General features: G+C 43.1%; 1 protein-coding gene across 1 annotated transcript in view; it reads right to left on the reverse strand.

Annotated features, from left to right (window-relative positions):
- Positions 1 to 14,792, reverse strand: part of PRPF8 (pre-mRNA processing factor 8) — a 2,252,227-nt gene that overhangs the window by 1,057,913 nt on the left and 1,179,522 nt on the right. The window contains exon 22 of the mRNA XM_044054875.1: positions 8,137 to 8,253. Within this exon, the coding sequence (XP_043910810.1) occupies positions 8,137 to 8,253 (117 nt within the window). The remainder of the gene's footprint in view (positions 1 to 8,136; positions 8,254 to 14,792) is intronic.

Consider the following 14,792-nt stretch of genomic DNA (forward strand, 5'->3'; position numbering starts at 1 on the left):
TGGTTGAATGTGGCCTAATGCCCTTGGGCACTGATTTGCCATGCTGTGAATAGCAGAAATGAATGCAGTGACCTATCCACTTTGAAATAGTCTGCTTTGAGATGGGCTTTCCTTGTGATCCTGCAGCATATGCCACTAGAAGTTGTTCAGTATTTCTGAAAGCTTTGGTTCTGTCCAAGTAGAAGCATAGCTGCCTGTGAATGTCCAAAGAATGCAGGATTCTCTCACCCTTATTCTGTGGGTTTGGATAGAATGTAAGCAAATGAATTGTTTGGTTAAGGGCCACACTAGACACTACCTTAGGCATAAATGTAGGGTTTGTCCACAGAGAAACCCTGTCAGGATGAAAAATGATAAAAGGTTCAACAGCCATGAGTGCCTGTAACTCTGAGACTCGTCTAGCAGAGGTTATTGCTAGGAGCAGAGCTGTTTTCCAGGATAGGAATTTAATATCAGCTTCAGAGGCTGGTTCAAACGGAGACAGTGTACGTTTTTCCAAGACATAGTTGAGGTCCCATGCAGGTATTGGTGCTCTCCTTGGAGGTCTTATGTTTTTGGCCCCTCTGAGGTACTGCCTTTAGTAATGGATGAGAAAAAATAGGTGGTTCTGTACTGTAATGAGCTGAAATGGCAGAGGCATGAATTTTAATTGATGAAAAAGGCCTTTATCAAGCATCTCAGTTGAGTATTGCAAAATATGAGGAATATTTGGAACAATCGTGTCAAAACCTTGTGCCTGGTTCCAAGCACCGAATCTCTTCCATTTTTCTGCATAAGATTTTCTGGTGCTAGGCCTCCTGGCCTCCAAAATAACATCCATCACTGCTTTAGAGAGAGGTGTGCCTTGACTGGCTACACTATCCACCATGCTGCCAGGTTTAAGGTCCTGAGCTGGCTGTGCAGTATTTGACTGTCTTGTTGGGTCAATAAGTGAGGAATTTGAGGTAATGTCCATGCTGGGCATTGAGACAAGCTCTTTAGGATTGGGTACCAGTGCTGGCAGGGCCAGTCTGGGGCAATCAGCATCATTTTTGGTTTCTCGTCTGTCCATGAGGAATACCTTGGGGAGGAGAGGCAGAGGAGGAAAAGCATATACTGTTAGGTCTTTCCAGCTGAAAGACAGAGCATCCACTTTCCATGCTTGCTTGTAATACGCCCTTGTGCAGAATTTCTGCAGCTGGTAGTTGTGAGGGGAGGCAAATAGGTCTATGTCCGGGCAATCCCCAGTTCCTTGTTATCATGGTGAAGACTTGTGGATCCAATTTCCAGTCGTGGGGCTCCATTAGGTATGCTTAATTGGTCTGCCAGAGTATTTGTCCTTCCTGGCAGGAATTGTGCTTGCAGATGTGCTTGGTAAATCAATGCTGTGTCCCACAAGTTCATGGCTAGTCTGCAGAGGGGGTAGGAATGTGTGCCTCCCTGCTTGTTTATGTACCACATAACTGTAGTATTGTTCGTCCTTATAAGTAGTTGTCCTAGATGAAGTAGATCCTTGAAGGCTGTCAGGGTGTTCTGAACAGCTAGCATCTCTTTTTGATTGACATGTAGATGCATTTGACTTGCGGACCATGTGCCCTGAATACATCTTCCTGCTATATGGGCCCCCCAGGCATAATCTGATGCATCTGTTGTCAAGGTCTGCCTGGCTGTGGGCAAGGTGAATGGCTGTCCTATGTTGTGGTGACAGGCTTTTGCCCACCATCAAAACTCCTGTTGCAGGCAGGGAATGAGGTTAATTATTGTTTCCAGGCTGTGGCAATGTTGAGTCCAAACACTTTTTAGACACCATTGAAGTTTCCTCATATGCAGTCTTGCATACGGAATTATCAGAATGCAGGATGCCATGAAGCCCAAAGCCTGTAGAATTTTTCTTGCAGATAACTGGGTCTTGTGCTGCCAACATTTTGAAATAAATAGTCAGTTGTCTGTGTTTGTCTGGCATGAGATAAGCCATCTGGGCAGTTGTATTTAAGCTTGCACCCAGGAATATTATCTCTTGAGAGGGTACGAGTTTTGATTTCTTTTCGTTTACTGTGTACCCTAGACATGTTAGTACTCTTTTTACAAACGCCAGATGCTGTAGTAAAATGTCCTTGTTCTCTGCTTGAATAAGGCAGTCGTCCAAGTAAGGATATATTTGTATTTCTCTGCAAAATCCAATCACTGGTGTCAGGCATTTTGTGAAGACCCTGGGTGCAGTAGATAAGCCAAAGGGCAATGCAGAGAACTGGTAATGCATTGAGCCAGCTATAAATCTGAGGTATCTTCTGCATGATTGGGACATGCAGGTATGCCTCTTTTAGGTCTAAAGTCACAAGCCAAGCCCTCTTGCCCAGCATGGGCAGAAGCTGCTGCAGAGTTAACATTTTGAATTATGGAATATCCAGGAATGTGTTTAGGATAGACAGGTCCAGTATTGGCCTCCAGGCTTTGTCCTTTCTGGGCACCAAGAATAGCCTTGTGTAGAATCCTAGTCCCTGCTCTTGCTGTGGTAGTAATTGAATATAGCTCTCATGTCCATGAGGGATGAAACTTGTTTTTGTGCCTCTGCCCATTGATTGCGTGGCAGGTCTGGCATACCATATGGCCTTGGCAGGGTGTGAAAGTGGAACCTGTAACCTTGTGATACTATATTTAGGACCCATTTGTCCTGGGTGATGATGTGCCAATTTTGTGAAAAAAGTGCTAGTTTTCCCCCCAAAGGGGCTGCCAGAAGATAAGTGCTTGTTGCTGGCAGGGGAAAGTCATTGAGACTGTTTCCTGTATAGCTGTGATTTTTCCTCTCTGCTTTTGGAGGTAGAAGCACCCCATTGTTTAGGCCTGTATGAGCCTTGGGGCTGTGATCTGCCTCTGGGGCATCTGTATCTGCCTCTTTGTGGCCTGTCTGACACTGGAAAGGACCAATTCTTTGTAGGCCAGTTCCTGCTAAATCTGGGAGGCTGTACCTGCAAGAAATCCTTGACTGTTTGCATGGATTTAGCTTTGTTAGACTTGCTCTGTTTTCTTTACTTTTCTTCTTCCCTATTTTTTCTCTCTACACCCCTTTCAGCTTTTCTTTACCTCTCATTACACTTTAGCATTCCTCTTATAAAATGTATGTTTTGATTCTTTGTATTGTAATGATTATTGTGATATGCAGATCACGTAGGTTGTAGTTTATGTATTTTTGGTTTTAAGATTGTAATTTGCAATTTCCTGAAAATAAAAAAAAAAACTATTTCTTTACTGTTAGCTTTAGATTTGTTATTACTTCTATTGTAACACTTTCTTAAACCATGTAATAATCACTGGAGCTTTTCTCCCCGGGCCTCTATTGAAAATGGATATATATCCAGATAGACTAGCCCGGTCAACAAATGTAAAATAAAATAAAAAAAATTGTCCTCCATTTTCTTCAACACCTCTTCTGCTTTAACACCAAACAAAGTATCATGCTGTAATGGAGCATCTAATAGTTTTGCTTTAACATGATCAGGCAGATTCTGTTATTTTAACCAATCATGCATCCTAATGGCAGAACCTGTCACAGCGGCCCTGCAGGAGGCCTCTAGAGAATCAAAACCACATTGCAAAGTATGCTTTCCTACTTGTTCAGCTGCATGCAATAAATCCTGCATCTCTGTTTTCTGCACATTCTGAATTTAACAGTTTCTGTTTAAGCAGTGACATAAGATATTGCTGATATTTAAGCATATGAAATTGGCAATTTAAAGCTCTTACAGCCAAGGTAGCAGAAGTATAAATCTTTTTACCCCATCTGTCCAGGGCTCTAGAATCCATATCAGAGGGGATAGGGTTCTTTGCAGTGGAAGCCTTGACCCCTTTGGGACCTTGAGAGATGGTTTCTGGGTCAGCAGCAGGGTTTTTATAAAGAAATTTATGTGAATCAGGAACCCTACAGTATCTGTCTGGCTTAACAGGGGCTGGTGGTACAGAGTCTGGAGACAGACTGGACTCTGAAAATACATCATCTACAATGTCTAAAACAGGTGAAACAGCAAGGGGTCTGTGCTGAGGCAATAAAAGGAAGTCTCTGAGCCTTTTCTTGGATTCTGAATAATCTTGGCTCTCCCAGTGGAAATGCTCCCTCAGTGTATGCAGTGTCTCCCCAAAAGAATAATCCTCAGGAGGAGAGGCTGAAGGGATAGATTCTTCAGCATCAGAATCCTCATAGGGAGGAATAGAATATTCCTATTCAGAGGAGGAATCAGAGGAAATGGAAACCTGGTCTGAAGACTCGTATTCTATCTCTTGCCTAGGCCTCTTATCAGGAGGGGGATGGGAACCCCTGATCAAAGTAATTAGGTCTTCGGCCATTTTAAGCATCTGTTTTTTAGGCATGGTGGCCTGTCCAGGAGAATGCTGTACTTGTTTCTTTGTCTTTAGAGCTGCATTAGTCTTTGCCTTTGTAGCTGAAGTAGGTTTCACATATAACTGTGTAGGCCTGAAAGCGCCCTCAGAAGCCAATGCCTGCTCAGCGGCTCCGGACCCATCTGAGGGAATAGTTTCCGAGTGTCGAATACCTTGAGTTTCCAGTGGCCTAGTCGGCTCCACGTGGGAGTCGGAAGCGGCCTGTAGCTCTGAGGTAGCGGGCGTCAGGGGCTGCGAAAGTGCCTCACTGAGAACCGGCGACAAGTCTAGCAGAAGCCTCGTCGTTGGTTTTGGATCTCGGATGCCTGTCCTTTTCTTTTTCTTTGCGCTTTTTATAAACTCCGGTAGTCGGCTGTTCCGACGGCATTATATAATTGAATCTTCTGCCAAAGTAATGGAATGCAAAATCGTACAGACGCGTAATAGTGCGTTGGTTAAATCTAGCACAAAACCGACAACTAGCAACGCTGTGGTCAGGGCCTAGGCAAGGAATACAGTAAGAATGACCATCCTTATGAGGTATTTACTTCCCACAAGAAATACAATTAACTTTTTCTGACATCGGTCTGGAGCAAGAAAAAAGTTTCCCCAACAGGGTACTTAGCTTTAATGAAGACTTCAGATCTGAAATTCGAATTTGAAAATCTCAGGAGTCGGTCAACCGGCACTTGCGAACTGCTTTTGCTTCGGGCACCGCTCGGCAAGAAAGACTGAAGAAAATGGCATCGGCTGCATCTTTTATACCCCTGGCGCACTGACGTCAGGGAGGAGGTGACAGCAACCAACGCCGGACCTAGACTTTGGAATTCAGGCCGACTGTGGGTAGCCTGCCAGCAGGATAACCCAATTGTAATGACTGCAACAGTGAAACACAATGAACATCTGCAAATCTAGAAATGTCAAATTTGCGGTTTTGGTGGTGTGCTACGTGGCATGGGATGTACTGTGTGTGCCTGATTTACATTTGGTTTGTGGATATGGTTGGAGACTAAGTTAAGTGAATATTTTTTTATGGGTTTTGGGTAGGGATTTGAGTGTATGAGTGTGTTCAGAAGTTTTAGGTGTGGGTTAGGGTAGGTAGGTGTGTAAGTGTTGAAAGTGGTGGGGTTTGTATATTTGTGATGTGTGTGCGCGAGGTGACTGTAGTGTGCGTAGTGGTGAGTTTACTGTTTGTTTGGTGCGACCTCTAGAGTTAGTATATATAAGTAGGGGTGTGGGAGGCGCAGCCAGCAACATAAGGGGTGCAGGGGGTTGCCTCCCCTGCTTATACACAGGATGGGTTTATTTATTTGTATTGTTGTGCTTTGTTTGTTGTAATGTGGGGAAGCCGGTGTATGTGATGTGTGGTGCATGGTGTGTTTACGTTTGCTGTTCTGAATTTTGCGGTTTTCGGCTTTTGGTTTTTCGGCTTTATACTCTCGAGATACTGAAATTCGATATTGCAGTACTTTCAGACTATAAAGTAAATATATATATATATATATATATATATATATACATACACATACACATATATATATATATATATATATATATACATACACACACACACACATACATGCATATACACACACATACACAAACATACGCGCACACACTTTGTTCAATCTTAAAAGAAAGTTTTTAATTGGAGTTTTTCTTCTTTGCTGAGGTCAAGTGTCTTATCTTTAATGAAGTGATGCCAGAGAAAAAAAATCGCTGACCTCTCAAGAAAAGGGTGCAATTTGGGACATTTAAAGAGAAATCTAGACTGGTTAGACAAAATGCAGTTGCACAGAACTTGGTATAAATGCAGATATTCAAATAAATTCACTGCTGCAGTACCAACTCTTCAAATTCAAGTCTACAGTAGCCCAAAGGCTGGCCCCACTACTAGAGCTTTTCATTTCTCCTTTTCAGGCTCATCAGACTCCTTCCTTATTAAAGTCAGTGAGTCTGTGCTATAGAGGGACAAGCAGCTAGTGTCATTGTTAGGTCTTTGTCTAAGCAGGTTCAGGAATTGCTCCTAGGAGCATGACATCACCCACCCGAGGATGACCCATTCCAGGTAGAAGAGCACAACCTGAAGGCCCCCCCCCCCCCAAACAAAAGCCTGACCTGCAGGATGCTGCTTACATCTTAGAAAGTAGACACCTGATATGGAGGGAGAGGGGGCAATAAAAAAGTAGAGAGAATGCATCTACCCCAACAAAAACAGATGAGAATGATGGTGACTGGCACTGCAACAATGAATCTATTCAAACGTCTGCATTTATGGTAAGTTTCTACACAGTTTTATGTTCTTTGCAATTTGCTGCTACAACATTAGACTCCTAGGACTTCCACAGCTTATGGAAAAAGATGATGGCTGACTTGTTGTGGAGTCAGAAGATGTGAGGTCATTGAAAATGGCCATCGCAAATCCTGCCCTGACTCTAGCAATACTGTTCAAGTTGTAATTCTTGGCAAAGGTGTCGACAAAGAACCAAGCGGCTGCTTCCAAAGTGGCCTGTGTAGCCAACCCACTAAAGAAGGCTATGGTGGTGGCTGTAGCCTATTTGGAATGAGTTCTCACTTTGGTACTGGTTTTCCAGAGTGATTGTAACAAAAAGAAACAATATGCTATCCATATGAATATAAAATACATTACTTATTAATGGACTTTCCTTCGCTCCATTTCACAAAGGTAATTAAGAGCTGATTAGACTTTCTCCCTGGCTTTGTCCTTTGGCTTTGTCCTGTCCAAGTAAAACTGCAAGTGTCTGTGCACATTCAGGGAATGCAAGATACCTCTGCCCTTGTTTTGAGAGAAGGAAAAAAAACAAGTAGGTGAATATCCTGGTTTAGTTACAGTTCTGTAATCACCTTTGGCATAAAAAGGAGGAGACATACAGAGGGTGACTCTGGCTTTGGGAAACACCAAGAAGAGTTCCATGCATACGAGTGCTTGCAACTGTGTTGGACTGTAGTCAACACTACGAATAGAGCAGTTTTTCAAACTGAAGACTTTATTGTGATGGAAACAGCTGGCTGAAAAGTTGGTAGATTTCCCAATGCAAAATTAAGATCCTATGGTGGGAGCAATATTTTTTTTTCTTTGGGTAGTCTCAGATGCAAAACCCCTTCAAGGAACTGTTTCCCTGACAAACAGGAGAGGGGAGGCAGGCAGACAGAGAATGCTACAAAATGGAATACAGAAGATGGGTAAATCCAAATGTTACAATTTACTGTTAAACTCTTGAAGAAAAAGAGTTAATGAAGTCTGCAAATAAGAAAACTTTCAAGTTATTTGTCAAATGAGGATAGCAATAAAGCTAATCACGCTACCACTAGAATAAAGACAATGGTAAAAGTACTACACATGTTAGCAGATGTACAACTGTACTAAGACTTTATGAGTTACTATGCACTCAAACCAAGTATGCACAAATTTCAACCATAAAACAATAAGGGTGCAGGGGAAATTGGGTCTGGGCTTCAAATGAAAAGAAAAAAATACATCAGTGGAGAGGATGGAGGCAACCTTTTCAGGACGAGCTCTGGTTGGTGCTACTGCTCTTATGCAGCAAAATTTGCCAGAAATCTAAACAAAGTAGTGAGAGAGCAAGAGAAGTGCTGAGACCTGTGTTGGGACTTGTAGACATGCACATGAAGAAGGCAGACAAACACATGACTACATGCAGATACACTGATAACATTAACTGGACACAACATTTTACTCAACAAACGGCAGCAGAGAGAGTATTACTAATATGGCACAGTGAAATAATTTTCTTCTCTGCTTACCTTGGTGAATGTGGTAGATCCAGATGCCATAAGAATTTGTCGGACTCTGTTATGGAACCTCTGCATAGACTCATCATCCACTCTTAAGAAGCACTGTGCTGTACGCTCTTTGGTAACCTAAGTAAAAAAACAGATAAGCAAAGTTTCCATTATCATGCTGAAAGCAGTTCTTGTTATGAAGATGAAACACTTCAGACTCCAGCTGATACATCATTACTGGAATTGATGCATCAATGCCTTCCTTCTCCTTAAACACCTACTCTTAATTCTATCTCCATAAATGAACAGGCAGATACAGTCTATGAATATCCGCTGCACGAACAAGACTTACACAAGATGCAGTGCATGCGTGTCCATCACCAAAAAAGAAGAGAACACAATGTGATTTGAAGCCCACCCTCCCATTAATGCAAATTTTATGGCATTCTGTAAACTTATTTCTGCTCCCACCACTATCTAGTAACACATGTACAACTAATGAACTTGGCACCAACAGCACTGTGAGGGGATGCTGAAAAGTTCTAAGCCAAATCAACTTTCTAAATTATGAGCATTTTGCCTCTGTAGCTGAAATGAGGATAATCTCAAAGTGCCAATTTGCAGAATCGTAATGCTATGTTTTGACAGTGTTTCATATTACTGATTGAACCATGTCAATGGAAAGTGCGGAATTTTCAACTGTAAAACTACGAACAGTCATGAAGTTCCTATTCCTGCAGGAGAAAATACCAAAGGAAATCCATGAATATATGATACAAACATTTAGTGACAACTGACATTCTTACTCAACTGTGAAGTGGTGTGCAAACTTTCAGTGTGGAGATTTCGAGACCGAAGACGTAGTCTGGGAGGCCTCAAACAATGTCAACTTCTGAAACTGTCGACTAGGTCCATGATATGATTTTGGCAGATCGACGAATACAGTCTAAAACAATTGCCGAGCCACTACATATACCCAGGGAACATGTTGGGTTTACAACCCTTGAACAGCTGGGTATGCAAAAGCTGTCAGCCAAGTGGGTGCTCAAATGTTTAAATGCTGACGAGAAAAGACAGAGTGGACACTTCCAAGTTGATTTTGCAGCATTTTCGTCAAGCTAGTGCCAACTTTTTGAAACGACTAGTTACACCACTTTCATCCCGAGACAAAATAGTCAATGCAATGGCAGCACTCAGGTTCACCAAGGCCAAAGTTGTTGAAGACCCAAAAGTCAGCAGGAAAGGTCATGGCCACAGTGCTTTGAGATCAGGAAGGTGTTGTAATGACTATCTTCCAAGGGGCCACACAGTTAATGCATACTACAACTGTAACTTGCTGCGCTGATTACAGGAGGCACTGAAAGAAAAAAGGAGAAGGATGCTGTGGAAAGCAGTTCTTTTTTTGCAAGACAATGCACCTGTTCACAAGGCTAGCAAAACAATGGATGTTTTGACAAAATTGGTGTTCGAGTGCGCAGAGCATCCACCCTACTCACCAGATCTTGTTCCATCTGACTATTTCCTGCTTCCAAACTTTGAGAGTTTGAAAGGGCAACAATATGAGCAATTTGTAGGTGACTGCAGCATTAAGCAGTATTTCAGCAACCAGACATCAGACTTTTTTGGTCACAAAAACTTCAGAAATGGTGTTTCCAAGTGTGTTGAACTTCGGGGTGAATATGTTGAATAACTTTGCAAGTTTCATGGCTGCATGTCCTTCCCTTCAAGGTCAGGCTTACAACTTATCAGCATCCCCACATACATAGAACACCACCACCACTAGCATTAGTATGTGCGGCATCGAGAATGCAAACAGCTGAGTTGTGTACACTTACCATAAATGTAGATGTTAAAGTGTACTTTCTGTTGCAGTCATAACTGATGGGATTTCCTGCAATGGAAGCCCTTGGCTGGACCGTCTACCAGAGAATTTTCTCCTCCTACTCCTGAAGCTGGCAGACGGTATAAAAGGGAGACAGACAGCACATTGTTAGTCCTTTCTTGCCCCCAACAGACAAGAGTCCCCTAAACAGCCCCCAAGGTCAAGAGTTTAACCTCAAACTTCACAGAACATACCGAGGATGATGGGACACCCTGATGATAAAAGAGAATAACTACCCCCATTTTTCTGAGGCAAAAGGGGAAGGAGGGTGGGAAAGAATACTACAACAGGGAATACACTGGAGCAACTACATTTATAGTAAATGTGCACAACTGTACTACGTTCTTTATATTTCCCTGTTGCAGTCATAACTGATGGGATGACTCCCAAAGCAGGAGGGGGGGGGGGTGTGGATGGAAAATTTATGGAGGAGGATACCCTGCAAGGTGGCAGTGGCAAACCCGCTCTGAATTTGAAGAAGGTTGGAAAGTGATGATGCTTGGTGAAAGTAAGCACAGAGGACCAGGTAGCGACTTCCAATATAACCTTAGTGGCTGCCAAGTTTAGTGTGACCTCACAGGGTCTGGAGGCTTCTTTACATGACAGCTGTAGCAAAAAGTACAGTTTTGTACCTACCATAAATGTAGATGTTCGAAGATCCACATTGCTGCAGTCCTAACACTTGGGTAGTCCGCTGTCCCTCGGTCGGCCCGAATATCAGAGTATAAGGCTGACGTCGGTCAAGGCGCATTTGACTGACATCAGAACGTCAGGGTACAAATGCGCATGACCGACGTCATATCCTCAGTCTTTTCTTGCCCCAGATGTCAGAAGACCCTAAAAAGAAAGGTCAAAACCCATAGACAACAACTAAACAACTAACCAGCCTAACACCAAAAATATGTACAATATATACACTAATACAATTATACCTCAGATGGATAACCCAACCCACACAACCACCTCAACTACAGAGGGGAAGGAGGGAGGGTAAATTGGACTGCAGCAATGTGGATCTTCGAACATCTACATTTATGGTAGGTACAAAACTGTACTATGTTCTTCATCTCACATTGCTGCAGTCCTAACACTTGGGTAGAATCCCAAAGCAGAGGTAAGGGAGGATGGCTAAACTATACTGAAGCAGGAGCTGCCAAAATGCCCTGCAAGACAGCAGTGGCAAAACCAGCCCTGGATTTAGAGTACAGTGGAAGGTGGTAATGCCTAGAGAAGGTATGCACTGAACTCCAAGTGGCTGCCTCCAAAATATCCTTAGTAGCCACCCCCCAAAAAAGCTGTTGAAGTGGCAGTAGCCCTAGTGGAATGAGGCCTAATCCCAGCTGGAATCTCTTTGCCATGATGGGAATAACAAAAAGCAATGCAAAATCCAATCCACTTAGAAATAGTTTGTTTTGACACGGGCTTGCCCTGAGAGCACAAAGCAAAAGAAACTAATAACTGCTGAGATTGTCTGAACCCTTTAGTTCTGTCCAAATAATATCGCAACTGCCTGTGTACATCTAAAGTGTGCAAAATCTTTTCCCCTTTAGTTTGGGGATTTGCATAAAAAGTAGGCAAATGAATAGTTTGGTTTAAAGCCACACTAGAAACCACTTTAGGCATAAAGGAAGGATTAGTGCGTAAAGATACCCTATCCTTATGGAAAATCAAGAAAGGCTCAACTGCCATAAGGGCCTGCAATTCAGAAACCCTTCTTGCAGAGGTAATGGCCAACAAAAAAGCAGTCTTCCATGACAAATATTTCAACTCAGCAGTAGCTGCAGGCTCAAAAGGTTGTAGAGTGAGTTTCTCCAACACAAAATTGAGATCCCAAGCAGGAGTAGGAGCCCTTCGTGGGGGTCTTATATTCTTTGCCCCTCTAAGAAATTGCTTGAACAAAGGATGAGAAAACAATGGTGGGTCACAGTCGTAGTGAGCTGAAATTGCTGCAGCATGAATCTTAATAGAAGAGAAGGACAAACCTTTGTCCAATAACTCAGTAAGATATTGAAGAGCCACACTTAAATCAGGCTCAGAAACATCCAAATCCTTAGCTGCACTCCAAAATAAAAATCTCTTCCATTTATCTGCGTACACTTTCCTTGTACTAGGCCTTCTAGCTTCCAAAATTACATTCAAAACTTGTTGTGGAAGTTGAGGCCCTCTATGGTTTAAAACAGAATATGCCATGCTGTTAGGTGAAGAGAATGAAGTTTGACATTGAGCAAATGACTGTCCTCCTGGGACAACAGATGTGGAATCAAAGGCAAAGTCCATGGAGGCTTCTGTACTAGACTTCTCAGTAATGGGTACCAGTGCTGTCGAGGCCAATCTGGAGCTATCAAAATCATCCTTGGCTTGTCCTGTCTGACCTTTAGAAGTACCTTTGAGAGGAGAGGCAGAGGTGGAAAGGCATACACATGAAGATTTTTCCAACTGAAAGAAAGAGCATCCACTTTCCAAGCTGTGGGATGAAACCGCTTTGTGCAAAACTTTGGCAGCTGGTGGTTTAGTGGAGAAGCGAACAGATCTATGTTTGGAGTTCCCCAGGACACTGTCAATTTCTGAAATACATGAAGATCCAGTTTCCACTCGTGGGGATCCATGATTTGTCTGCTTAACACATCTGCTAAGGAGTTCTGTGCTCGGCAGAAACCTTGCCTGAAGACTTAGTTGTAAACTGAGAGCAGTCTCCCACAAAATCATTGCTTGCCTGCATAGAGGATAAGAATGTGTTCCCCTTGCTTGTTGATGTACCACATGACAGTTGTGTTGTCTGTTAGAATCAACACCTGCCCTGGAAGAAGTAAATCCTTGAAAGCCATTAATGCAAACTGGACTGCTAACATCTCCTTCAAGTTGATATGTAGATGCTGTAGTCTGACAGGCCACTTGTCTTGTATCCACTTTCCGTTTAGATGAGCTCCCCAAGCTTTGTCTGAGGCATCTGTCGTTAAAATTTGACTCGCCTCTGGCGGGTCACAGAGAGTCCCTTGTTTAGGTGACATTCCTGAGCCCACCACAAAAATTCCTTTTGAATGCAAGGTATTATTTGAATGACAGTGTCCAGATGCTGGCAGTGCTGTGTCCATACATTTTGAGATACCATTGCAACTTCCTCATATGCAGTTTGGCATTGGGAAGCACCAGAATACAAGATGCCATGAACCCTAAGGCTTGAAGGACTGTCCTTGCAGTCAGCCCGGACTGAAGAGATAGATGATGGAAGTAAAGGGAAAGATTCTTTTGTTTGTCCGGGGTTAGAAAGGCCATCTGGGATGCTGTATTCAGTCTTACACCCAGAAAGCACATGTCTTGAGAGGGTACTAGACTGGACTTTATTTCGTTCACAGAATACCCCAGGCATCTTAGCACTGCTATCACATATTCCAAATGACGAAGAAGCACATCCCTTCCTTGAGCCAGAATCAGGCAATCGTCCAAATAAGGATAGATTTGTATTCCTTTTAGCCTGAAGAAAGCTATCACTGGAGCCAGAACTTTTGTAAATACTCTGGGCAGTAGATAAGCCAAAGGGCAATGCAGAGAACTGATAGTGAGAAGTCCCAGTCCGAAAACGCAGATATTTCCTGCAACTTAGCCTGATAGGAACATGAAGGTAAGCCTCCTTGAGATCCAAAGTTACCATCCAATGATCCTTGCCCAGTAGAGGTAAAAGCTGTTGTAACGTCAACATTTTGAACTTGGGAATGTCCAGATAAGTGTTGAGGATAGATAGATCCAAAATTGGTCTCCACGTGTTCCCCTTTTTGGCACAAGGAACAGGCGAGAATAAAATCCTAGGCCCCTTTCTGGCATAGGAACCGGCTGTATGGCCCCTATTTGGAGTAACAGAGAAATTTGCTTGTGAGCCTCTATTCTTTGTTGAGGAGGAATGTCTGGCATGCCTTTGAAAGGAGGCAAGGTATGGAAATAAAACCTGTAACCGTGATGTATGATATCCAGTACCCATCTGTCTTGGGTAATCAAACTCCAATTTTCTTTGAAAAGTGCCAACCTTCCTCCCAAAGGTGCTGCCAGGCGAGAAGGTTCTGGCAGCTGAAAAGGTAGGTCATTGGGTCTGTTTACGAAAGGACTGACCCCTGCCCTCACCGAAGACTGTGCAGGAGAACTCCCTGTTCTAGGCCTGAAAGAGCCCTGACCTCTGCCCCTGCCACGTCTAGATCTACCCCTAGACTGGGAATCATAAGAAGGATACGTCCACCCTTTAGTAGGCCAATTTCTACTAAACTTTGGAGGCTGAACCTGCAAAAATCTTTAACAGTCTGCATAGACTTAGCCTTGTCTTCCATTTTCTTTAAAACTGCCTCAACAGGAGAACCAAACAAGACATCAGATTGCAAAGGGCATCCAAAATCCTAGTTTTAACATGGTCAGATAAATTTTGATCCTCAGCCAGGCATGCCTGCGAAGAACTGACCCAGTGGCAGCCACCCTAGACGAGGCCTGAACAGCATCAAAACCACATTGCAAAGAATGCTTACCCACCTGTTCAGAAACATGCACTAAATCTTGTAACTCTTTACAATCAATACCTTCCGCCAGAGCATCAACCTTAGATTTCAACTGTGAAAGGAGATAATTTTGATATTTCAACATGTGAAACTGGCAATTCAAAGCTCTCATGGCTAGAGTGGAAGAAGTATAAACTTTCTTTCCCCACCTATCCAAGGCCCTGGCCTCTTTATCTGCCGGAACTGGATTTTTGACAACAGAAGCCTTAACACCCTTAGGCCCCTGGCTAACAGTTTCTGGGTCTGCCCTAGGACTCTTA

The sequence above is a fragment of the Protopterus annectens genome, chromosome 13.part0 (genome assembly GCF_019279795.1).
Source record: "Protopterus annectens isolate FY-2018-M chromosome 13.part0, PAN1.0, whole genome shotgun sequence".
Lineage (NCBI taxonomy): Eukaryota > Metazoa > Chordata > Ceratodontiformes > Protopteridae > Protopterus > Protopterus annectens.